Here is a 25151-nt window from a genome sequence, read left to right on the forward strand (position 1 = left end):
TATGAAATATTATTTAAAATTTGTGTGACATGAGTATTGGTTTTGTTACTGTATATTTAACATATGAAAATATTTCATGATGAGATGTAATTTATACTGTCAGATACTATGAAATGATAGAATATCATATACTGTCTTAGTAGAAATGTGATGTATGCGGACATGATATTTTTGATACTGAGAAATGTGATATATATACAGACAAGATATTTTTAATATTGAGATTACTATGGAAATTGTAGAAATGAGAACCCTAATGGACTAGTGATGTATTTTAGAGCACGATACATTTGCTAGGAAATGAGTCAGTGCAACCACACTGTTTGGTAAGAGTGTGGGTATTGGAAGTCAATTGGATTTGTGGAGAGATGTTGATTGCTCTTGGGTCTGGACCAAGTTGTGGTGGGCCAATTGTACTATAGACAAGGCATGTTTTGATTTAGTATGGTAAGCCAACCATGACTAAGTCCTGCCTTCGGGCTACATAACCCGATCATGTGGGGTGATTACATGACGATGCTATATGAATGTCCATTTAGGTTGGTTCCTCATTATAGACATGATGGAATTACGTTTATAGACATGTTGGGTTTCGAACCCAGGAAAACGTATTGAGCACGTACATATTTGGGAAGTGTTTCTTTAATATTTTAACATTTCAATAAATCCAAAGAAACGAGCTTAGAAAGCTCCAGACAGGATTGGTAGTTGGGTTGGAAGATAGTGCTGGTGAGACACTAGTAAGTATATGTATATGGATTTGCTTAGTAGTACTTTGTGTTATAATATTACCTAGTTTTTGGGAAGACATGTGTATATATATGATATGATGGTTCTAGAACTCTGATATTATATTTGTGGTTATATATATGTTTCTGCTGCATGTTTTATTTGAGTTATGGTATTAGAGAAATATGAAAAGAAAAAAAAATATGATAGAAATTTCAGGGCGTTGCAATTGAAGTATCATATAAATATAAAAAGAAAAAAAAATATGGAATTAATTTCGGTCCGTTTCATTAATAATGCAAGCTGTCCCCAAATATTCCATATTATGGTTTTCTTGATGGAGTGAATAAAATTTAATTTTTTTAATTTAATATGTCCTAAAAGCACAAGTAAAAAGACACTCGCAATAAACGGCGTCAAACACGTTAGGAGAAGCACGTGCGTGGGCCGTGCGAGTGAGAAGGAGGATAATCTATCTCCTCCCCGTCTCTCTTTACAGACTGTAGTAACCCATCTCCACCAACCAGCATTCTCCACCTGACCAGAACCGCCATTTTTAACGGAAATCTCTCTCTCTCTCTCCCTCGCTCTCTCTCTTCAATTCTTTGTTGCCCTTTTCGCTTTCCATATTAAACCCTAGCTCTTCTCTGTTGTTTCCTTTTCAAACTGCATCTTTATCTCTATCTGGATTTGTTCTATCTACGCACTCGCTATCTGCTGTACGGTATCAGGGATTTGGGAGATTCTAGGGTTTCGCCAACTCCATCCATCAATGAATGATTACTAGGGGGTTTTTTTTGGGTCATTAAGAGAAAATGCATCGGAATTTGATTGTCATTTTCAGTTTGTATCTACTTCTCTTTTCTGCCTTCAGCTTTGGTCGCATCGTCGCTGCGTCTGACATTGAGGTCCGATCACTGCTCGAGTTCAAGAAAGGGATCAGAGACGACCCACTGAAGAAGGTCCACAATTCGTGGAGCCAATCATCGTTGACGGATCCGGGCGCTTGCCCTACGACCTGGCATGGTATCGTTTGCAACGAAGCTGGAAATGTTACAGCCATTGTCCTCGATGGGCTCGGTTTGGGGGGAGACTTGAAGTTCTCTACTCTCAATGGACTTAAAATGCTGGCGAATTTGAGCCTTTCCAGTAATTCATTCTCTGGGCGGCTCGTGCCAACACTGGGGTTGATGACTTCTTTGCAGCATTTGGATCTGTCCAGTAATGAATTTTATGGCCCGATCCCGGCTCGGATTAACGACCTTTGGAATTTGCACTTTCTGAATCTGTCAGGGAATAAGTTCGAGGGCGGGTTCCCAGATGGGATCAGAAATCTCCAACAGTTGAAATTTTTGGATTTGCATTCGAATAGGCTATGGGGGAACATTGAGGCCATTTTGTCGGAGCTACGAAATGTGGAGGTTGTTGATTTGAGCGACAATAAGTTTTTTGGGTCGCTTCCAGTTGGTCCGGAGAACATTTCTAGCTTGGCGAATACAGTGCATTCTGTGAATTTGAGTCACAATAACTTGAGTGGTGAATTCTTCAAGGGTGATTTGATTATGTTGTTTCGAAACTTGGAAGTTTTGGATTTGAGTGGTAACCAGCTTCTTGGAGAGCTTCCATCATTTGGGTCATTGCCAAATCTTCAAGTTTTGCGCCTTCGAAATAATCAGTTGCATGGCTCAATTCCAACAGAGCTGTTGACGAGTCTGATGGATTTGAAGGAATTGGATCTTAGTGGCAATGGGTTTACAGGTAAAGAATAAGCTACGCTAGGTAGTAGTTTTTTCCTCCTGATAATATAGATACACTTGATACAGTTAGGAGTGGCAGATCAATATTTGCCTATTTGCAGAGGCTGTCTTGAAACTTCCCCGTTCTTTGTTAACATATTGTTGATTATTTTGTATTTTGAGGTTGCATTGTTTGTTTTAACAGGAGAGAAAAAAAAGGCCAATGAAAACATTGTTGGGATGCTGTTCTCCTAATCCTACATTCACAAGCCAGCATCATTACATGTATTTACCAATGGATACATTTTCAATTTACTCTTAGGTCTTTGCATTATGACATTGCTTAGACTGTATATAAAACAGTTTTACATGCTTCCTCCTGTTGATTTATTTTCTGAAATGCTTATTACATGTACCCTATTATGAAACATGGCAGACATTTAATATATAGGCATTGTCTGTATAATGCTCATGTGGTCCCCATTGTAATGAATACCAATATGGGAGAACTGTGTAAGGTGCATCACAAATGTTTGATTACATATTATATTGAGATTGAAATGATTCTGCATCTCTTGTATTTTATAGCGAATATAGAATAAGAAATAGACTGTCTTTTAGTTTATAATATATGGTTAAAATTTGAAAAACCATACAGATTCTGATTCTTGTGTTTGATAAATAGTAATAATGGGATATCTGATTCCTTGTCAAACAAAACATGAGTAGAGAATTCATCTTTCTGTTTCTAATTCCCTATGCATTCTGATTCCAATTTCAGTTTTGATTCTCAATGACTGCCTCATACTAAGGTTGGGCTATTGAGCCTGCTTGAGGATTTATATTTGGAGGTTGCCGGCTTATGCATTGACTTGGCATCACAATACCATGAGTTGTTTTGTTTGGAAAAAGCTTGAGGAGTAATTGTAGGATGACCCTTTTGGGCAAGATTTAAGCCCTTCCGATAAACATAAGGTGGGAAAAGAGATGCGAATTTAATTGTGACCATGTTTTACTTTTCACTGCTGAATGATTCTGTGAAGTTTGTTTAGGTATAGGAGACATAAATTTGTTAAGACAGAATTTCTGTTCGATATTCATCAACTAAAAGTATAGATTTGCTGTTAGATATCAACCAAAAGGAGTAGTGTGGCTTTAGAATTGTTATAGTTGACAATATTAGAAATATGATCAATTTTTTAAAGGTTTGTTTCTTTGCTTATCAAGAAACAGTTTTTAAATGGTTTTATGATCCATTTGTAGTTCAGACATTTTTTTTAAACTAACCCCCTCCTCCCCATTTGTTTAATTGAAGTGTTGGTTATATTCATTCTGAATGGTAGAAATTTCTAAGCTTTAAAAATTCTTCCGCGAAAGGAATCTCTATTTTTAGTTCAGTAGACAACGCACAAATTTTCAACAGAAGGGGTCACTGAAGTGTTGGGCATATGCTCAATGACTGCATCATGCTAAGGTTGAGCTTGCCTTGGGGATTTGAGCTTGCTATCTTATACATTTACACTCACATCATAATGACATGTCTTGGTGTATATAAAAAAGGCAAAAGCTTGAGGAAGGGTAATTGTAAGATCACCCTTACGAGGCATTATGGAAGTGTGGTTTTTCGTGATATTATGGGGATTATGGATGGAACCAGATGCTGGGAAAAATTAAACCAGATGCTGATTTGGGAAAAAATTTACTTGGCCTCACTGTGGTCTGTTGGTTATAGCTTTTTTAGAGGCTAGCTTCCAGGAGTTTCAAAGAGATTGGAGGAACACATGGACTTGATTATCTCTTTTCTCTTGGGCTTTTATATTTGTCTAGTTTTGGGGAAAATGAGATTTAATTTTACTTGTTCATGATTTACTTTTCATTGCTGAATAATTCTGTGAAGTTTGTTACACTGTATGATACAAAAATTTGTCAAGAAACAAGTTCTGTTGGATATTCATGAACTAAGAGAAATAGAGAATCGCTGTTAGACAGATATTTATCAACTAAAAGTAGAAGTGCGGTTTTAAAATTGTTATATTTGGCAATATTAGAAGTATGGTTTGTCAAACATTTTAAAAAAGTTTCTTCATTCCTTTTTTATATAGTTAAAAAAAACAGTTTTTAACTGTCTTAAGATGCTTTGAAATGTTCTTAGCTTGGATCATGGTTTCATATTCCTGGGGATGTGTTGCTTATCAACTTTGGATACTTGTTTGATCATCTCTGATTTAATAATCTTACCTCACATGCATAAGGGCAGCAATGATGGGGTGCTAAAAAGGGGCAGATTTAAAAAAAGAGATTTGGGGGAAGTATACTAACTTTTCCTTAGTTTGGTTAAAAGACACAAACCACCCCTAACTTTTGAAAAAGACTCTAAATCTTCCCTGTTACTAACTGATGTTAATTTAATTTTCTTTGGCCTTTTTGTAATTCCACATAACAAAACATCCACAGTCCGGCACTTGTGGCCACGTAGAGAGTGTCATAGCAGCTAGTAATGTTGGAGGATTAGTGCCATGAAAAGCATGGCCTGAGTGTGCAGTGATGTGAAGGGAAATGTTTTCCGTTGGCTAATTTGATCAAGAAGAGTAAGTCTGGGTCTTATGAAGCTTGCGCAAATGCATCATGATCCCCTATTGTCTCTCTCTGTTTCTGTCACTGTTCTAGCTGTCTGTCCTTTCCTTTCTCCCATTTATCTTTCTTCCTCTTCTCTTCTTCTCTCTGCTTGTCCCCTCAATTCTCTTATTCTGTTATGCTCTTTCTGTCCTGCATTAATAGGGATTATTGATTGGGAAAGGACAAGAAGCCCCCATGGTTGGGGCACCAGGGGTGATCTCTTCACCTCCATTGAATGCTTCCTTTCTTTTATGGCTCCACCAATATTCTAATTAAGTTTAATTATTCTGTAAAATTTGTTGAATTTTGAGCTCTTCTTTTTTAAAAAAAAAAAAAAAAAAAAATTTCTGACATAGAATCTCTAGATAACTTCAAAATTTCTTGACATTTCCTTCCTCTCTCTCCCTCTCTATAACTCATTATGGTAGATAACCAGCAGGCATGAGGTGAGAATGGAGTTGCTCTTGTTTGAAGCTGGTGGTGCAGGACTGTTTTCATGGTGGTTGTTCTATAAGCATGATTTGGGTTCCATATTGAGAATCAGTTGAATGTGAAGACACTGTCCCTTGCTTTCCTACTATGGTTGTTGATTTGTTATTGTAAAGCCATGTGAGGGTGGATGTAGGGGAGAGGGGGGGGGGGGGAGGGTGAAAGTCTTCATGGCTTCGTTGCATCTAGTAACAGTCAGGAGAGAGTCAAGAAAGAAAATTTGGGATGAGGAGAGACCGTCTAAATTCAATTATAGCGTGTGTGCACTTATTCTTATGACCATTATCACCTAGGGTAAGAAGGAATTTTAAAAATCTAGACGGTGAATAAAATTCCCTTGAAGCTATTAAGGACTAGGTGACAAGGGGAGTAAGTGTCATCAAAACTAGATGCCAAGGGAAGTCAGTTGGACAAGTCTGGGAGTTTCACAGTCAAGTATTATCATTCCATGTCCTTGTAGAGGAAGGGAGGATGGAAATGATAATTTTTCTAGAAAAGCACTTGAGAAAGCAAGGTTCCCACGAAAGTTTCTTTTGTCCTCTTGGAAGGCAGCATGGTGTAAAGTTTACTGTAGATACCATGATGAAAAAGGATTTGTGTACAGTTAACTGGTTTTTTGTGTATGAAGAAAGATGAGACGGCCAATTATCTGCTTTTACCATGGTTTTAAACCCCGGACCAGGCCAGTTGGTCTAACTTGTTGGACCAAAGTCGGTCATGTTACTGGTCCAGGTTACCTCCTAAACCCGGAAATGCATCAAATTGGGGTCAACCTGGCCAAAACAGGCAACTTGATGTGACTCGACCAAACCTAGCGGATTGCCCCGATTGACCCAATCTGTTTACACCCAAAAAATGTGAATAGTTCTGAAATCTGCAGCAAGGCGGATTTGAATCTTGCACAATGGAAACAAGGAACGAGATCTCACCAGAGGACCTGCTTCTGCTTCTTTTGTAATAAGAACTGTGCAAACTCTATATAAAAGAGTACTACACATATATAGCATCAACTCTTTTATAAAATTTTAGCTTAATCAAAAACTTTTCTCTCTCTCTGTCACTATCATTTAATTTTTTGACTAATAATAACAAGAAACTGCAAGAATATTTGAGAAGTAATAGAAATTAAAAGCCACATAAAATAGTTTCAATTGTTGCTATTAATTTGTTTTGCCCATGATTGATTAATAACTCTTTTTTTTTTTTTGTCAAATTATGTGTGTTTGTTTGTGTATTTGTTGATGTCACTGGTTCAACCATTGGTTTGACTCACTGGTTCAACCAGTCTGACCAAACGCGTGATATCACAGGGTTGGTAACTGGTCCGGGTTTTAAAACCATAGCTTTTGCATTGTAAGTGGGGTGAAGGTTTTATGGAGTTTGATTTCTGTGAGTTTGGGCATCAAAAAGTGGTGGCTGAGAACGCCATTCATGAGATAAAAGCAGGGAGAAGTTCTTGATTTAGGAAGAGGGATAAATATTTTGGGTTGCAACTCCTTCAGCACTTTTTTGACTGAAGTCCGGAAAGAAAGACTCTAGAGCTTTATAAAGGTGTTGAATCCTTTGTGATGAGGCTAAAGAGCCAATGGTGTATTGTCTGCACTTTTGGATGAGGATTCTTTTTCGTGATGATTCTTATTCCTTTGTTCATATTATTAAATGTGTTTTTTTGGTTTGTAGAAAGCCAAAATTCTCATTTCTACAGTTATCTCCCCCTCAGAGGCTGTTAGTTTATCAAAAAGAAAAAAAATTTGAAATCATGGTTGTGTCTTTTTAATAAAATTTTGGGGAGGTCAGCATATTTTGCACAAAAAAATTATCTAAGATCAGAACCCGCAGCCAAAAAATAAAAAATAAAAAGAAAAGCCTGTCCAGTTCCCTCTTTTTTCTTGGGTAGTGAGGACTGAATTTAGGAATTCATTATTCTGCTTCTTGAATGCCATAGATCATCCAAATGTGAAAATCGTAGATACCCTCCATGCTCCAAGTATTTGCTTCGCATTTCCTAAATTAAGATTGAAAGAGGTTCATAGTGATGACTAAGCCTTGTTTTGCCAGGCATGTGCATTATGAAATCAATTCTTGAAAAACAAAATATCAAGCCATTTAATACGACGTTGAAACAAGTGTGTGCCTTGGTTGCTTCACTAGAATTTTCAAATTTATGGTCAATTAGATATAGATTTTCTAAACTGCTGAATTTTTCCTAATATTATGATATTTTTATTTGCTCATGCATATACGACATTCTTTTCCCCACCACGTTTGGTTGGATCTAACTTTTGCTATACTAGTACCACTAGGTGGGATTGGTTACATGAAGCCTTTTCCACCAATTCACCCAATTGAGAGCATTTTCCTCCTCTAGCTTGAGAGCTATTAAATCCTTTCTCATTACCTAATTTGAAATTATTTTAAGTTTACTCCTACTCCTCTTAACACCAGCAACAATAACTAACTCACTTCTCCCCACAGATGGGCTACTATGCCTACGTTTTAAATGCCCAAAAAATTTAAGCCGCTCCTCCCTTATCTTGTCTTCTTCTGGTGCTATGCCTAGTTTATTGAATACATGTTCATTCCTTAATTTATCTTTTAATGTTATTCCACTCATCCACCTTAACATTCTCATTTTGGAAACTTTTACATTTTGATCATACTTTTTGATCATGTTGTTACTTAGTTGCCCAACATTCTGATTCATAAAGCATGACTGGCCTTATAGTCGTGTTACAAAGCTTTCCTTTTAATTTTAATAGTATTCTAGATCACATATGCAGGGACACACTCCTCCATTTTATCCAATTTGCTTTAACTAGGTATTGCATCCTTCTCATTTCTCCTTCTGTTTGCATAATAGATCCATGATAGAGAATTCCACTAGTGCTATTAATTTCTTGACCATCTAGTTTAATCTTCTCTCAAATACTCCACTTTACTTATCCTAAAACCTTTAGACAACGGTTCTCCAAAGTTCTAACTTAAATTCCACCCCGCTCCTACTTTCATCAATCAAGACAATATTATTCGCAAACAACATACACCAAGGAATCTCGTTTTCGGATAGTGAGTTCATCAATCACCAAGTAGAACCTTGATGTACTTCTATTGTGATTGGAAACTCTCGAGATTTCTCTCCTACAATCCTCATGCTAGTCGTTACTCTTCATTATATACTTAATGCCCTTTGTATATCTACTACAAACTCCCTTCTTTTCTATGTCCCATTAATGAACTTCCTTAGGTACTCTTATCATAAGCTTTCTCTGGGTCTATAAAAACCATATGTAAGTCCCTCTTCTTTTCCTTAAACTTCTCCACTAATAACCTTCTTAAAAGATAAATAGCTTTTATTGTCGATCTCCCATGCATAAAACGAAATTGATTCTCTAAAACGCTTGCTTCTATTCTTATTCTTTGCTCAATTATAGTTTCTCATAGTTTTGTCGTATGATTTGTAACTTTATTCCCGTGAGGTATTACAATTTTGAATATCACCTTGGTTTTGGTATAAGGGGATTCTTATTTGTACAAATGATACTTCAAACTTGGAACGAGCATGAAGGTATTAATGTGCTTTTCCTTCATTCCTCTGATGTTTTCTTGGTTTTTATTATAGTATACTTCCTTTATCTCCTAAACATTTTCAAACTTCAATTGTATATTATTTGACCATATAGATTTCCCACTTTACATCTTTTTTAAAGTCAACTTACTTCAAGGACTCTAATTTTATGAATAAATGTGATATTTTAATCTTTTCTTCATTTGTCACTTCCAAGCTCAAGCTTTCAGTTTGATTTTCATTAAACAACTTATTAGAGTATCTCCGCCATCACTCGTTTATGTCTTCTTCTTTGATTAAGACATTACCATTCTCGTCCTTTATACATTTTATATTACCTAAATCTTTTCATTTTCTTTCTCTAGCTCTAGAAAGTTTATAAATGCCTCTTTCTCCTTCTTTTGTATCTAGTCTAATATATAAAGTATCACAAGCTCTATGTTTAGCTTCAACAATTGCCTTTTTTGCTTTTTTACCTTTAAAAATTTTCTATATTTCTACCACTTTGTCATGTTTTATACCAGTTTCTTTTTATCTTTACGGCTTTTTGGACGTCTTGATCCCACCACCAACTTTCTTTACTACCCGAGTATCTTCCCCTGGATTCACCTAAACCTCTTTTGCTATATTTATGATAGAGTTGGCCACATTGTGTTCGCATTTACCTTGTCCCCTATTGTCCAATCATCTCTTTTAATCAGTTTATCTTTGTGTTTAACTATATTTTCTCCTTTCAAGCTCCACCACCTAGTCCTCTTGCATTGATTTATGTTGCTCTTTTTCTTCCATTTTTTAGTATATATATATATATATATATATATCTAACACTAGGACTCTGTTGTGTAGTCAAACTTTTTTCCTGGGATAACTTTACAATCTTTACATGATAGATGGCCCCCCTCCTAGTTAAGAAGAAATTTGTCTAGCTTTTATTTTTTTCACTCTTGAAAGTTATTAAATGTTTTTATTTTTTTATTAAGTAGGTGTTCAATATTACCAAATCATAGGACATGAAAAAATCTAAAATTGTATCACTGGCCTCATTTTTATCTCCACATCCATGGCTACCATGTATCCGCTCGTAACCTATATTGTCCTTCCCAAACATGTCTACTCAAATCAGCTCCTATAAATTTCTTTTCAAACGTTTATAATCCTAAATGATTTTTAAGGATGATGTCCTGAATTATGAGTTTATTGTTTTGCGGGCCTTGGATCAATGGTAAGGTTGCTCCTTTGTGACCCGTTTGGTCATGGGTTTGAGTCCAAGGAAGCAGCCTCTCTGCATAAAAACAGGGGCAGGGGTAAGACTATGTACACTGTGACTACCCTGCAAAGCAGGTAGCCTTGTGGCCTGGGACGACTTTGTTTTGCCAACCATTTTTGTAACAGGTACTTGATTTCCTTTCGTGATTAAATAATTTGTTTTAAGTTGCATGTCTATAACCATAAAAATTCCTGGACTTTTTTAACTACATTTAACTTATAAATTTGCGTGACACCTTAACTTCATTGATTTTAAAGTCTGTTAGACATTTAAGGCTGCTGATCTCATTTAAATTTCCTGTAATAATATGACATGAATTTTACAAATGATGCATATTATCTGTTGCTACTTTAGTTGTCCATAAAGGAAACTGCTATGATTCATCCATGTCACATTTGCAACTTTATGCCAGGAGCAATGGATTTGAGTGCTATCTCTATAGAACTTGAAACTTGAGATGTTCATATCTTATAAAATTTCATTTCAGTAATAACTACATAGGAACTTTCCTTTCCTTTTCCTTTTCCTTTTCCTTTTCCTTCATGGTGTTTAAGATGCTTTTGCATTTATTAATCTCTCCATCAATATATAAGCTGGTAAGATATATACATCTTTCCCTCTTTGTTTCTCTATTTTTCTATTCTCTTCTCCTTTACTTCTATTGGTGTGGCACGTTCCTAAAATTACTGCTGAACTTACCGAAGAGTATGAAAGTGCTGTTTTCTTTCTTTGATACTTTCAATATGCTGAAAAAACATACTGTCCTTCCTTGAACACGACTCATATCCATTGCATTTCTGAAGTATCTAATATCTCTAATTTTTATGCGTACAGGGTCAATCCAACAACTTAACTCTACAACTTTGAATGTTTTGAATCTTTCATCCAATGGGCTGTTGGGTTCTTTGCCTTCTTCATTGGGAGGATGTGTAATTGTGGATGTGAGCAGAAACATGATTTCTGGTGACATATCCATTATGCAGAGCTGGGAGTCCAATTTGGAGGTTCTGGATTTGAGTTCAAACAAGTTGACTGGAAGCTTTCCAAATATGACTTCGCAATTTCAAAAATTATCTGATCTTAAAATTAGAAACAATTCTTTGGCTGGCACTTTGCCTTCTACACTTGGGACATTTCCAAGACTTTCTGTTGTTGATCTCAGCTCTAACAAGCTTGATGGGCCTATTCCACACAGTTTATTCACTTCTTTGACCTTGAAAAGCCTGAATCTTTCTAGCAATTATTTTATGGGTGCAATACCTTTTGAAGGGTCGCACACAAGTGAATTACTAGTTCTGCCCTCTTATCCACAGATGGAGTCTCTTGATCTCTCTAGTAATTCCTTAACGGGTACATTGCCTTCAGCCATTGGAAACATGGGAAGACTTGTGTTGCTGAGTCTTGCAAGGAACAGTTTATCTGGGCAGATACCAAGTGAAATGAGCAAACTGGGTGGATTGAAGTACCTTGATTTGTCCAACAACAATTTCAGTGGTATTATCCCTGAGACACTTCCATCAACCCTGACTGTATTCAGTGCGTCCAACAATAATTTTTCTGGTCTTGTTCCAAAAAATCTGAGACACTTTCCTATCACTGCATTTCATCCTGGAAATTCCTTGCTAAATTTTCCAAATGATGTGCCATCACAGAATGGTGCTTTTGGTCACGTTAACAATAGGAAACACCACAGTTCAAATGCTAGTATTAGAGTAGCAATTGTTGTTGCCTCAGTGGGGGTTGCCATAATGATTGCCATTGTTTTACTGGCTTATTATCGAGCTCAGCATCAAGACTTTCGTGGGAGAAGTGGACTTTGTGGCCAAACTACTGGGAGGGATATTAACTTAGGAAGATCTTCTCGATCTTCCTTTTTCAAATTTCATTCAAATGTTGAACCAACAGCAACTTCATTGAGTTTTTCTAATGATCACTTGCTGACTTCAAATTCAAGGTCATTGTCAGGGCAAACAGAGTTTTTAACCGAAATTGTTGAGCATGTTGTCCCTGAGAGAGTATCAGCCACTTCAGCATCAATGAATCCCAATGTGCCAGATAATCAACCTGCAACATCTGGAAGGAAGTCTTCACCTGGTTCCCCACTATCTTCCTCACCCCGATATATTGAAGTGTTTGAACAACCTGCAATGTTGGATGTGTATTCCCCTGATCGATTGGCTGGAGAACTGTTCTTCCTGGATGGTTCATTGGCATTCACAGCTGAGCAGTTATCTCGGGCTCCGGCTGAAGTTCTGGGTAGAAGCAGCCATGGTACTTTGTACAAAGCAACTTTAGATAGTGGACATATTTTGACCGTAAAGTGGTTGCGAGTGGGACTAGTTAAACACAAGAAAGAATTTGCCAAGGAAGTTAAAAGAATTGGCTCTATTAGACATCCAAATATTGTTCCGTTACGAGCATATTATTGGGGACCCAGGGAGCAGGAGAGGCTGATTCTAGCTGACTTTATCAATGGGGATACCTTGGACCTGCATCTATATGGTAAGAGATCCGTACACAGAATACTGTTGTTATGCCTATAAATTGTTGCACTTAATATATTACATGATTTGCTTAATTATTTATTTATGGTCATAATGGGCTGCACAACTGGAGATTAGGCCTTCCCATGCCCATAATTCCCTCAGGCTTGACGAAGGAAGGATTTTATTCTCTCTGATACCAATGCCTAGAGATTTTACCAGCAGGCTAGCTGGCTCTTTTTATTTTACTTGGTGCTTTACATGCTGTATTCCGACCATGGGCCATAAATATGATGTATTATTATTATTTATCTATTGCTTAGGCTCATATCCCAGTAGAAGAAACAAGTTGTTGTAGAGTTGCTGTGTTCAGTATGTATGATTATCATTATTGTTCATGCCTGACAGAAAGACCTTGTGATTTCCATTTCTGGAGTATGTGTATTGTTATTATTAGTATTATTTTGAATGAAAAACAAGAAGATTTGTTGATAAACAATGAGGCGGATATGACATAGATTAAATATAGAAACATTCTGTCTGGAGTATGTGCATTGTTATTATTACTATTATTTTGAAAGAAAAACAAGGAGATTTATTAATAAACAATGAGGCGGATATGACATAGATTAAATATCGAAACATTGTGTAGATAGATTAAATATAGAAAGATTCTGTAGACACTCTGGACTACCATCTTTTTAGAATGGTCACCTGCTCTTCACTCATGCTCCCACTCTTGCCCTAGGTATCCCTGTTGTGATCTATATTGTTACAATAAAAAGCAGAATGTTTTGCAGGTCATCTGATTGGCCATGATTAGCAATGTGGTACACTGGATAGAATAAAAATGCATTTGGTTCTTTGTTTTGGGGAATCTGGCTGGATGGAAGTCCTTTCAACTTTTATGGGGCATTTCCAATTCTTTGGATAACATTTATTGTTTGAGACACTAATTCTTCAAGAACTTTAGCATAGGTGTTGGGTGTGTAACAGTTGGAACCTGAAAATAAAGTGTTGACGATGTCATGAGTTTCTTGTTATTTCTGCACTGTATTTAGGGTTACCACACATGTTGCTTTCCATGGAGTATTAACTGCTAAGTTTTCAAAAGTACATGCTTAGTTAAATTTGCCTGCACCGCTGCAGTCCATACTTCTACAATCCTCATGTGGGTGCAGTCAGCTGGATTGATATTTTGGACTGCCTTGCTGGCATTTTTGTATAAGCTGTTGCATTGAGTCATTCTGTTACTTCTTCAGTACTGCATCAATATTCATATATAAATATATATTTATTTAATGCAGAGACCACGCCTCGGAGGTATTCCCCATTATCATTTAGCCAAAGATTAAAAGTTGCAGTAGATGTTACTCGGGGTCTGTTATGCCTCCATGACTGTGGACTGTCTCATGGAAACCTAAAGCCAACAAATGTGCTCCTGTTTGGCCCTGATTTCAATGCTTGCCTTACTGACTATGGCCTTCACCGCCTAATGACGCCAGCTGGCATTGCAGAGCAGATACTAAATTTAGGAGCGCTTGGATACCGTGCCCCAGAACTTGCTACCACAGCCAAACCAACCCCATCATTCAAAGCCGATGTGTATGCGTTAGGAGTGATCCTGATGGAATTGTTGACTAGAAGAAGTGCAGGTGATATAATTTCAGGCCAATCTGGTGCCGTAGATCTAACAGATTGGGTTCGACTGTGCGATCAAGAAGGACGAGGAATGGACTGTATTGACAAAGACCTTGCAGGTGGGGAGGAACACTCAAAAACCATGGATGAGTTGCTTGCCATATCACTCCGGTGTATTCTGCCTGTAAATGAGAGGCCTAACATTAGACTGGTTTTTGAAGATCTCTGTTCTATATCTGTTTGATATTTTTTGTACATGTGTCCTGGAATTATTTTTTTCTTTCCTCGACCCAATTGTATTTCTTTCTTTTCTTTATTTCCTCAATTGATTTCCAGCCTCTTGACCTGGGCTAATCATCATTTTTTCCCCTAAAATTTTCTTGTAAAGGAATTAATCAAGCATTGACCGATTGGCAGTATTTGAGTTTGATCGTGAATTGAAATGGATTGCAATTCTTTTGTGTTTTTGCTGTGTTTTGCCAAAAAGGTAGAGCATTGTTAATGAAAGTCGATCTAACTTCTTGTTCTCTTTTTTGGGGAATGAATATATGAAAAGGGGAGAACTTCACTGGGATGGTATAATTCCCCTTTTGGATTTTGGATATGCAGGGGGAGGTAGGCTCTTACGAAGCCACCCAACCACCCTCAAATTGCTCACTCAATGAACTGGCGCAGAGGCGTCAACTAGGGATCGTCAACTCCCATCTTCACTCTTGGAAACCAATAATACAAATTTTCAATACAAAATTTGACAATAAAGGAAAGGTAGAAGTGGCTTCATGGATTCATCTCTCTCTCTCTCTCTCTCTCTCTCTCTCTCTCTCTCTCTCAAAAAGTGCTAAATATTTGTATGGGATGATTCTCATGTTTTATTTGTTAGAAATGAGTGTCTATCTCATGAAAACAAATAATCTTGTCAAGCGTTTCAAAAACTTGATTATATCCTTGAAAAAATTATAAATTATATATGAGAATAAGTGTATTTTTAACACCAAAATCTAGTAAGAACATGTATCTGATTAAGTTCATATCATCCACAAAACAAACCTTCCCTATAGTCTACAAACTAGTAAATGTATGCGTGTCGTATGTGAATAATTCTATTTGAGCTAAAATTCAATTTAAAATAAAAATTTTTCTATCTCTATCGAAGACCCAGAAACCAAATTCCTATATATAGTGAAAGTTATTAAAAAATATTCTAACTGATTTAAAAAAAAACTCAAGCTTAGTATTTAAGTGGAGAACGTAGAAGGATAGGTTTTACGATCCAATGGACTAAGATAGCGCTCGAAGAGCCTTGGACGCATACAAAAGCATACATATAGCAAATTCTGCTCCCCATGACTCTATTTTCTCAACATAAAATTCATCCATTCCAAAATTGTCTCCTGTTGATAAAAATAAAGATAAAATCCATCAATGCTCTTTTAAAATTTTAAAATATTATACTTCACCCTTAGAGTTTCTGAAAATCATCAAATAACCTCCTAAATTTTTATCCTTTCATTTAATTGTAATAAGATAAATTAAGAAAATAACACCAGTTTAAAATTTTAAGTGGGAAAAATTGGTCAATTAATTAAAATGTTTAAAAAATCGAATTGGTAAACAAATTCTGCATCCGACTTATTTTCAAGTACATTAGTCCAATTGGTCTGGTAGGTTCAAGTCAACCCGTTGACATATGTATCACAATATAATTATTGTTATGAAAACCATAAAAAGTAATGGTTGTCACTCCTTCATTTTCTACCTCCATAAATTATGTCCCTTCGTTTTCCATCACCATAAATTATGTGAAATCCTTATTACCCTATAAAAAGGCCCTCTCTCCCTCTCATTTTGACATATACACATAAGGCTTGGAATAGACATACAAATAAAAATGATGAGAGAAGAGGAGGGATGAAAAGAAGAGAGATATTTTGTATAAGATTGGTTTCAAATTATCTTATAATTCCTCTCGAGATAATAAAGTTTTTAATCACATCCGTCCGTAGAGTAGGCATAGCCGAACCACAATAAATTTTTATCTTCTCTCTATTTATTTTTCTGCATCATTTACAACATATTATCAGCACGAGATTCTAACTATATGAGATATTTCTTTAAATCCTGTTGCGACGTCCCCAGTGAAGCGAGGGTGCCTCGGGGTGGGCAAAATAAAAAAATGGTTTCGATATTTTTGAAAAAAAATGGATGATGAAGTCACCACTAACCTTTTGAAATGTAGTTAAAACACTTGATTACTACTCAATTAAGGGTAGAATCAGTCTGCGTTACCAAAGTAGGGATCGAGAGTTTGGTTACGTGAGTGGAAGATATCAAAACGCCCTATACTCCCGTTCTAAGAACGGTACCTAATTAATTAAAAAAATATCCTAAAATTAAATTTAACAATCTTTATTTTACTCCCTTAGAAAGATGGCAAAAATGCACATACACATGCAAAATACTAAATCACCCAAATATGTATATAATATACACATTCCCTCATAACTAAAGCATACAATACTCCAAAGAGCCCCTGCCCATTTTGAAATTATAGGAGAAAAAATCGAGAAAATACGTTATGAAAATACGCTCCTAGATTTTTTGAAATCTTATGATATTTTCTAGGTATTAAAGGATATATATATTTTTTTAAAATCCTGGGAGTTTTCTGAACTCGTTCGGGAGGAAAAGTTTGCAAAAACAATTTCTTAACCTCAAAAACATTTTTCTGATTTTTCTTTGATTTTTCTGAATTTTTGAAGTGATTTTTTTCACATTTTTCTCTGATTTTTAAACAGTATGTGTAAAATGTGTGTAAATATTGTGTGTAAAGTGTGCGTAAAAATGTGTTAAAAGTGTGTGTAACAATGTGCTAACAGTGTGTGTAATAAATGTGTTAACAATGTGTGCATAAATGTGTCCGCAAATGTGTGTAGATGTGTGTGTATATGTGTGAGTTAGTGAGTGAGTAAGTGAGTTAGTATATGAGTTAGCGAGTTAGTATATGAGTTAGCAAGTGAGTTAGTGAGTTTGTATATGAGTCAGTGAGTGCATGAGTGCGCGAATTAGTGTGTGTTTTAGTGTGTGAGGGTGCTGTGTCTTAGTAGCCACTCCAGCTTAATAGCCACTCCAAACAGCAACAAGATCAAATTAACCACGATCAACATGGCTACATCAAACCCAACTACTGCCATCACTTTAGTACTCATCACTGTAGTGCCCATATGCACTCAACTCAAATTGAACTTCATGAACCGACACCATCTCCATAACCAAATTTATATTTTAAAATTGCAAAGTGGGGTCGGCAAACATGATAGCTGCACTGCCCGTCAAAACATAAAGCTAAGCTTTGAAACTCAAATGGGTTGGCCCCAGAGCCATCTCCCAATCAGTGAGCGCTGTGCAGACCAGCAGCTGCAGAATCAAAACGACCCATGTGATGATGTTGGGTAGCTGACAAGACGACCACACCCACACAAAACAATAAAATCAAACCCAAGAGAAGTGGGAACCAAATTCCACCTTTATTTTCAATCAAAAACCAATAGTGGAAATATCAAGACAATTTGAAATTCAAATTTCAAAAATCAAAGCACTGCACATCAACAGTGCCACCATCGACGCTCCAACCACTGTTCAGGGAACTAACACTGCCATTTGAGTATAAACCGTGCACTGTAGATGTAAACAGTATGAATTGCCGAACAGAGATTGAGGCAATTGAATAGTTCAACATTTGTTTGTAACCAAGGTAACTTAAGCAAAGAGACAACCAATTAGTGTCATGGATTAGTAGCATAATGAATAAATTAAGAGAAAAAGAAAGCATCACCAGAGAATTTTTGAAGTGCTTCTGCAGTGGCTTCTTCAGGTTCTTTTGGCACTCCAACAACGATCTCAGGCACAAAGTGAAAACCATGAAATTACCTTCAAGCGATATTGCCCCTGAAGAGGTTCCTCATTGAATTCCCTGCAATCATCGAGCTCCAAGAAGCCGCATCTCTTTGAGTCATTCCATCAAACACCTTCTCTGCAAATCAGATTTCACAGCAAGTAGAAGAGAAAGAGAGAGATAGAGAGGGATGGGAGTGTAGCGAGCAAATGGGAGATTCTCCAATCTTCTTGAAACTCTGAGCACAAAAATTAGCAGCAAGTCCTTGCAATCGAAGAACGGTGAGATCAAAGATTAACGGCGATACACACTGACATAGAGACCTTGGGCACGAGGGGTTTGGGTGTAACAACCCGAAAATTCTGCTATTATTTTTTTAAATATATATAAAATAAATATACTCTGATACCAACCTGTAATACCCTCTGTAAAACTCCATACATAATCTCTGTATAAAATACACTATAGTACCTTATGATGTCCTGACTGGTATCAGGTACAACAGTCCTAAAACATATATATATCCAACTACAATACCAGAGTTCTAATACCAACCATCAATACATAAGTATCTTCTCACACACATATTTACAACCCATAGTGTACAAAACATCACTATATAAATATTAGAACTCACAGACACTTATTTCCAACAATATTATCTAGATCTTGCCCTAGATCACTCTAACCTTGATTCCTCGTATTTCCTAAAATGTTTAATTTTTTTTAGGTGAAACATATCTCAGTAAGAATGAATAAATTATTATCGATGTGTGGTAATATGAGTTTTAGTGTTCCAAATATACAACCCTAATTTACCTTTCCTTTCACTGTGAAATCATGTAAAACTATATACATGTATATACAAATATATTTCAAAATACATATTTTCCTTTCTCATCATACTCTGTATAAGATAATATCTCTGTATAAGTAAATACGCATATATGCATAGAAGAACTGCCCTAGATGGATAAACAAACAACGTCATGAATTACCCCCGTATGATCTGGGCTGTGCAATCCGAAGGTAGGACCTAGCTATGGTTGACCTAACTAGACTAAGTAAACTATATCGGTATTTGTATCTGTTACTATGAGTACGATTTGCCTACCCAACTAGTATGGACTCCAGCGAGTAACTCTACACTTCAATGGCACAATCGACTGTATACCACCAACACTCTATCTGAGAAGTGTGGCTACACTGGTATCTATGAAGCTACAGTACCGTGCTTAGCTATGGTCCATCAGGGTTCTTAAACCATATAATACGATTTCTAAAACAATATATTAACATGATTTCATTCACAAATCAGTATAAACTGTCATACTATATATTTGTATAAAATCACTGAAATACTATAACTCTGTATAAAAATACCATCATATTGTAGTTCTATATAGAACGCTATCATTCTGTAATTCTATATCAAATGTTGTACTATAGTTCTATATAGAATGCTATCATTTTGTAATTCTTTATCAAATGTTGTACTGTAGTTCTATATGAAACGCCGTAATACTATATAAAATTTGTACTGTAGTTCTATATAGAACGTTGTAATAATGTATAAAATCTTACCTCTGTCTATATATATTTTACCATAGAAACTGACAAATTTAATTATACATAACTTTCACAAACTCATGACACACAGATTGAGTGATAACTTATACTATTAAATTCTGCTGAAAATACTAGTATAACCATCTCTAGGGTTTTACTCAACTCAATAACCCAATTTTCTCAAAACATACATATATCATTTCCCAAGTTCCCATTTTCATAAATCTGTATACTCAGGAAAAATACATATACTACTCAGAAATAACATATTATAATTTAATCAGACAAATTTCTGACATCTTATCATTTCCCAAGTTCCCATTTTCATAAATCTGTATACTCAGGAAAAATACATATACTACTCAGAAATAACATATTATAATTTAATCAGACAAATTTCTGACATCTTAAATAATCTATTCAACTTACCTGTTTCTTGAAGAAAAGTTTGCAGGGATCCTAAAATAGTGCTTGCAGCGTTCACGCAAAACCCTATATCCATATACCCTAATTTAATCAACTCAACCCCAGAATAATAACCATTTAACATTTCCTAGGCTTACACATTTCCAATAACTGATTAAACTTTTAAAAACATCTTCTTTGCCTTAGTTTTGGAATGGTGCCTAGGAAGCCTAAATCACAAAATCGCTCTGGTTAAACTACGGAGAATTGATGTCAGGATCCCGAAATGCCGTTTATCCTTCTATTCGGGCTTAAAATGGGAGAGAAACCGAAGAGAGAGAGAGAGAGAGAGAGAGAGAGAGAGAGAGAGAGAGAGAGAGAGAGAGAGAGAGAGAGAGAGAGAGAGAGAGAGAGAGAGACAGAGGGAGAGAGAGAGAGAGAGAGAGAGAGAGAGAGAGAGAGAGAGAGAGAGAGAGAAGAGGGTTTTAATTTTTCTAAATAAAATGAACTTGTGGCTATTTATAGATGGTTGTCCTCAGACAAAGCCGTCAACGATTTTCTTTAAACTATCGACAGTTTGGTCTTTAACCAAACCAGTTTCTACCGTTCTACCCTTACTTGGCCGCGGTAACTCAAAACTGTCGACGATTTTCTCTGAGCTTACAAAACCATCGATGGTTTGGCTTGTGCCAAACCAAATTTACTCTTTTCTTTATTACTTCATTAATTACTATTTTCCAAGTCTCTACATCCTCCTCTCCTTATAAAAATTTTCTTCCTCGAAATTTTCTATCCATCATTTCATTTGAAAAAAATTGCTGAAATTTATTAATTACCCTCACTTATGGCGGAGGAATACCATGGTTACATAAACGAATCTAGGAAATTACAATAACCAAATCAAAACTCTCCCAAACCCGCTCAAACATAAAAACCATTACATGTAAATCTACAAATAAATACACCCGAATTTATACAAAACATACTTACATATCACTAAATTCTTACCTGGACTATTATGTTATATGTCTAATTCCGAGCCCCGTTGAACAAGTGTGGGTACCTCTAGCGCATTTCCTTTTTTAGTTCCCATCAGGCTTCCTCGACTACATGATTTTTCCAAAATACTTTTACCAGTGGGATTTTCTTAGTGCGCAATTCCTGTTCTTTATGATCTAAGATCTGAACTGACACTTCATCATAGGATAAGGTATCAACAAGCTCCAGTGCCTTATAACTTATTACGTGTGACGGAACTGAGACGTATTTCTTCAACATAGACACATAAAATACGTCGTGGATTCTAGACAACGCTAGGGGTAACGCTAACCTATAGGTAACTAGACCAGTTCTTTCCAATATCTCAAATGGTCCAATATACCTAGAGCATAACTTACCCTTCTTACCAAATCACATCACTCCTTTCATTGGTGCAATTTTCAAAAATACGTTATCTCCTACACCAAATTCCAGTGCTCGTCGGCAAGTATTTGTGTAACTTTTCTGTTGACTTTGAGCTATTTTAATTCTTTCATGGATAAGGTTTATTTTCTCATTAGTATGCTATACAATCTTCGGCCCCAAAATCTGTCTTTCACCCACTTCATCCTAATATAGTGGAGTTTGGCACCTCCGTCCATATAATGCTTCCTACGGTGTCATTTCAATACTTGTCTGATAGCTATTATTATAAGAAAATTCCACTAGTGGAAGATACTAAATCCAGCTGCCTCTAAAGTCTAAAACACAAGCTCGCAGCATATCTTCCAGTATCTATATGGTCCTCTCTGTCTGTCCATCGGTATAAGGATGAAATGTTGTACTGAGTGTCAACTGAGATCCCAAGGCCTAATAAACTTTTTCAGAATTGAGATGTGATGTCAAGCCCTGAACCCGCCAGGTGGGGCCCGAGGTGTGATGAGACCATTCATGCGTCTTTGATACCATTCACGTAGCAGAAATAATTAAACAACCTCAAATAGAATAGTAGAGTTCTATACTATTCAACCCAAAATGTATATCCATTTGTCCATACACTTCATATAACATAACCAACAATTTAAAACATAAACTATACATATTTTTTCTTGCAACTACCCAAAATTTCCAAAGTTCTCAAACCTGCCTCGGAGCTTTCCAAGCTCGATCACCTGAAGGACCTAAAAAGTTTAATAAATCGTCAGGGTGAGACATCTCTCAGTAAGGAAAGAATAAACTATAATAATGTATGGTAGATGAGTTTCAATATATATATATATATATATATATATATATATATATATGATATAGTCATTTCTTAATCCACCACAACAGAGAATACACATGCATATTCATGCACACATACACAAATATTTGCCAGCGAAAGTTCTCGAGGATAGGGAAGATTACACACCCATACATGTATCTTTCCTCTGCTCTGAACCGTTTGCAACCGTACCCTTTAATCGGGGTGTGGCTACAACTAATACTTATCAAAGCACTTACCTTACTCAGTAAGCCCTTAGGAGGGGAGTTTTATTTCGCCCAAAATATTTATGCAATTAAATCCATGTACATAAGCTCACACACAATCAACACTAACATATCCTAGAATCTGCATATACAATGCCACAACACATCCACACAGGATTCACATCCACACAGGACTCACATCCACACAAGATACCACACGTATAATTCACACACCCAATATTAATCATACCACAAAGATCCACACATACACATACATCACAACATATCCCTGCTGGATATAGTACATTCCATTCACATCCACACAGGATTCATTACATTCCATTGATCCCAATACGTGGCCCACACAGGGAAACTTGTTGGAATTGGTGTGATCCCAAGAGGGGGCGAATTGGGTTTTAAAATATTTTGGCTAAATTAAAAATTTACCCCAATTCACCACATATCATATCCCATTCAATATTAAATGTGTGTATGTAAAAGGATTTAGCAAATCGGTTCATGGATACATGTGTATCTTATTCATAGTAAATGTATGCATGCAACTAAATATAATAGTAAATAAATAAGCATACATATACTAAATTTAAAGTGCAGTAATTTAAATGAGATAGGGAGAGAGAGACACAAGATTTGTTACCGAGGTTCGGCCAAACCAGCCTACGTCCTCGCCTTGGGCATACCCCTCAAGGATTCCATTAAACCTGCTCACTTAATTGGGCGGAGCAAAAGCTGTTTACATTCTCTCCTTATGAGGCAAGAAAAACCCCAACTCAATTACTAGGTTGAGTTGAACTAGTCTCACTTACGGGGTTAAGACTCCCCAATTCAATTTTTGGGTTGAACCGAATCGATCTCACTTACGGGGCTGAGACTCCCCAGTTCAATTAACGGGTTGAACTCAACCAATACAATAAAAATTATTTTTGTACATAATACAGTGCTTCTAAATACAAGTAGAAATGTACACATTTAAGCTCATAAAAAATACACACTGTAATGATATGAAATAATGCTTAGGGAGTTAGGGTGTTTTACTCAAAATAATATTTTCAATTTATGAACAAGATGTATAAGATAAGCACATACAAATTTAAATTCGATAAAATATTTTCTCGAAAAGTATTTATCAACCAAAAAACGGGAGAAACTCAAAGATTTACCCTTAAAATGATTTTCAAAAAATATGAGTTTAAGTAAGAGAAAATGCACTTTGATAAAATAAAATCCCAATCAAAATGAATACACTCTTTCAAATGATTTTCAAAAGGTAACAAAGAGTGTTGGGAGAGTGTAAAATTTACCCCATAAAAGATTTTGCAATAAAAACATGTTTTGAGAGAACTTTGATTAGGATAAAAATTAGAAAGAAAATGGGCTAATCAAAGTTGTTAATCAAAGCAAATGAGGGGGTATTTATTGATTTTACAAAAATTATGACCATTGGAGACATGCTGGGTATTTTAAAAAAAGATTAAGTGAGTTTAATTAAAAATAACCCAATTTAACCATGATAAAAATTCGAGCAACCTGAGAGGTTCGGTCGACCATTTTCATGGTTCGGTCGACCGGGGTGCTCAGTTCGGTCGACCAGGGCATATTTGAACTGAGGAAATGGTGGACCAAACTTGAGGAGATTTCCAATTTCGAGGTTCGGTCGACCGTTTTGGGTTCAGTTGACCGAACTTTGGTGTTCGGTCGGCCAGGCAATTTTTGTACTGGACGTTCGATCGACCAGGGCATTGGGATCTCCCACGTGTCTATTTGGTCAACAAGAGCGTTGCAGCTCATTTTAGGTTCGGTTGACCAAAGGGTCAATCTGTTGACCCAAGGAGGTTCGGTCAACCGAATGGCCCTGAGTACAAGGGTTCGGTCCACCGAACATGCCAATTTTGGGCATTTCGGTCCTTTTCCTCTTATGCAATGTCCCTAATCACATGATAAGTAGTTCAAAGACAAAAGGGAACTTTTTCATGCAGAGTTGTGGGTCCTACAGTTAGTCTAAGGCCTTTGAGAAAAATCCTAAAAATCTAGTGTCAATCAACCAAGGTCGATTGAAGGGTGCCCTATGGTAATTTCGTTTCCTATGGTCAATCTAAGGCCTATCTGAGCATACAAGACATATCATGCAGATGCATGTATTATTACAGATCAAATATAAAAATAAATGCATATACAAGTAAAATACAAATGTCTTCTTCTTTCTTCTTTGCTTTTTAACTCCATGGAATACGCCAGATATGAGCTTTAAGTTATGTCATGGCTTCCATGTCCTTTTGATCTTATGTGT

At 36.2% G+C, this 25151-nt stretch overlaps 1 protein-coding gene and 1 long non-coding RNA gene across 2 annotated transcripts; one reads left to right on the top strand and one right to left on the bottom strand.

Moving 5' to 3' along the window:
* Positions 1–1226: 1226 nt before the first annotated feature.
* LOC131160605 (probable inactive receptor kinase At5g10020) lies at positions 1227–14991 on the top strand. Its single transcript, XM_058116438.1, has 3 exons — positions 1227–2487; positions 11237–12904; positions 14193–14991. Exons 1-3 carry the CDS (start codon positions 1545–1547, stop codon positions 14768–14770), a joined length of 3189 nt encoding a protein of 1062 aa, XP_057972421.1. The 5' UTR covers positions 1227–1544; the 3' UTR covers positions 14771–14991.
* A 2663-nt stretch (positions 14992–17654) lies between these two features.
* On the bottom strand, positions 17655–18861 carry LOC131160606 (uncharacterized). The gene is made up of 2 exons (XR_009138093.1): positions 18359–18861; positions 17655–17940 (listed from the first exon to the last, which is right to left on the bottom strand). It is a non-coding gene; the product is annotated as an uncharacterized LOC131160606 (long non-coding RNA).
* Between the last annotated feature and the right edge of the window lie 6290 nt (positions 18862–25151).

The sequence above is a fragment of the Malania oleifera genome, chromosome 7 (assembly GCF_029873635.1).
Source record: "Malania oleifera isolate guangnan ecotype guangnan chromosome 7, ASM2987363v1, whole genome shotgun sequence".
NCBI lineage: Eukaryota > Viridiplantae > Streptophyta > Magnoliopsida > Santalales > Ximeniaceae > Malania > Malania oleifera.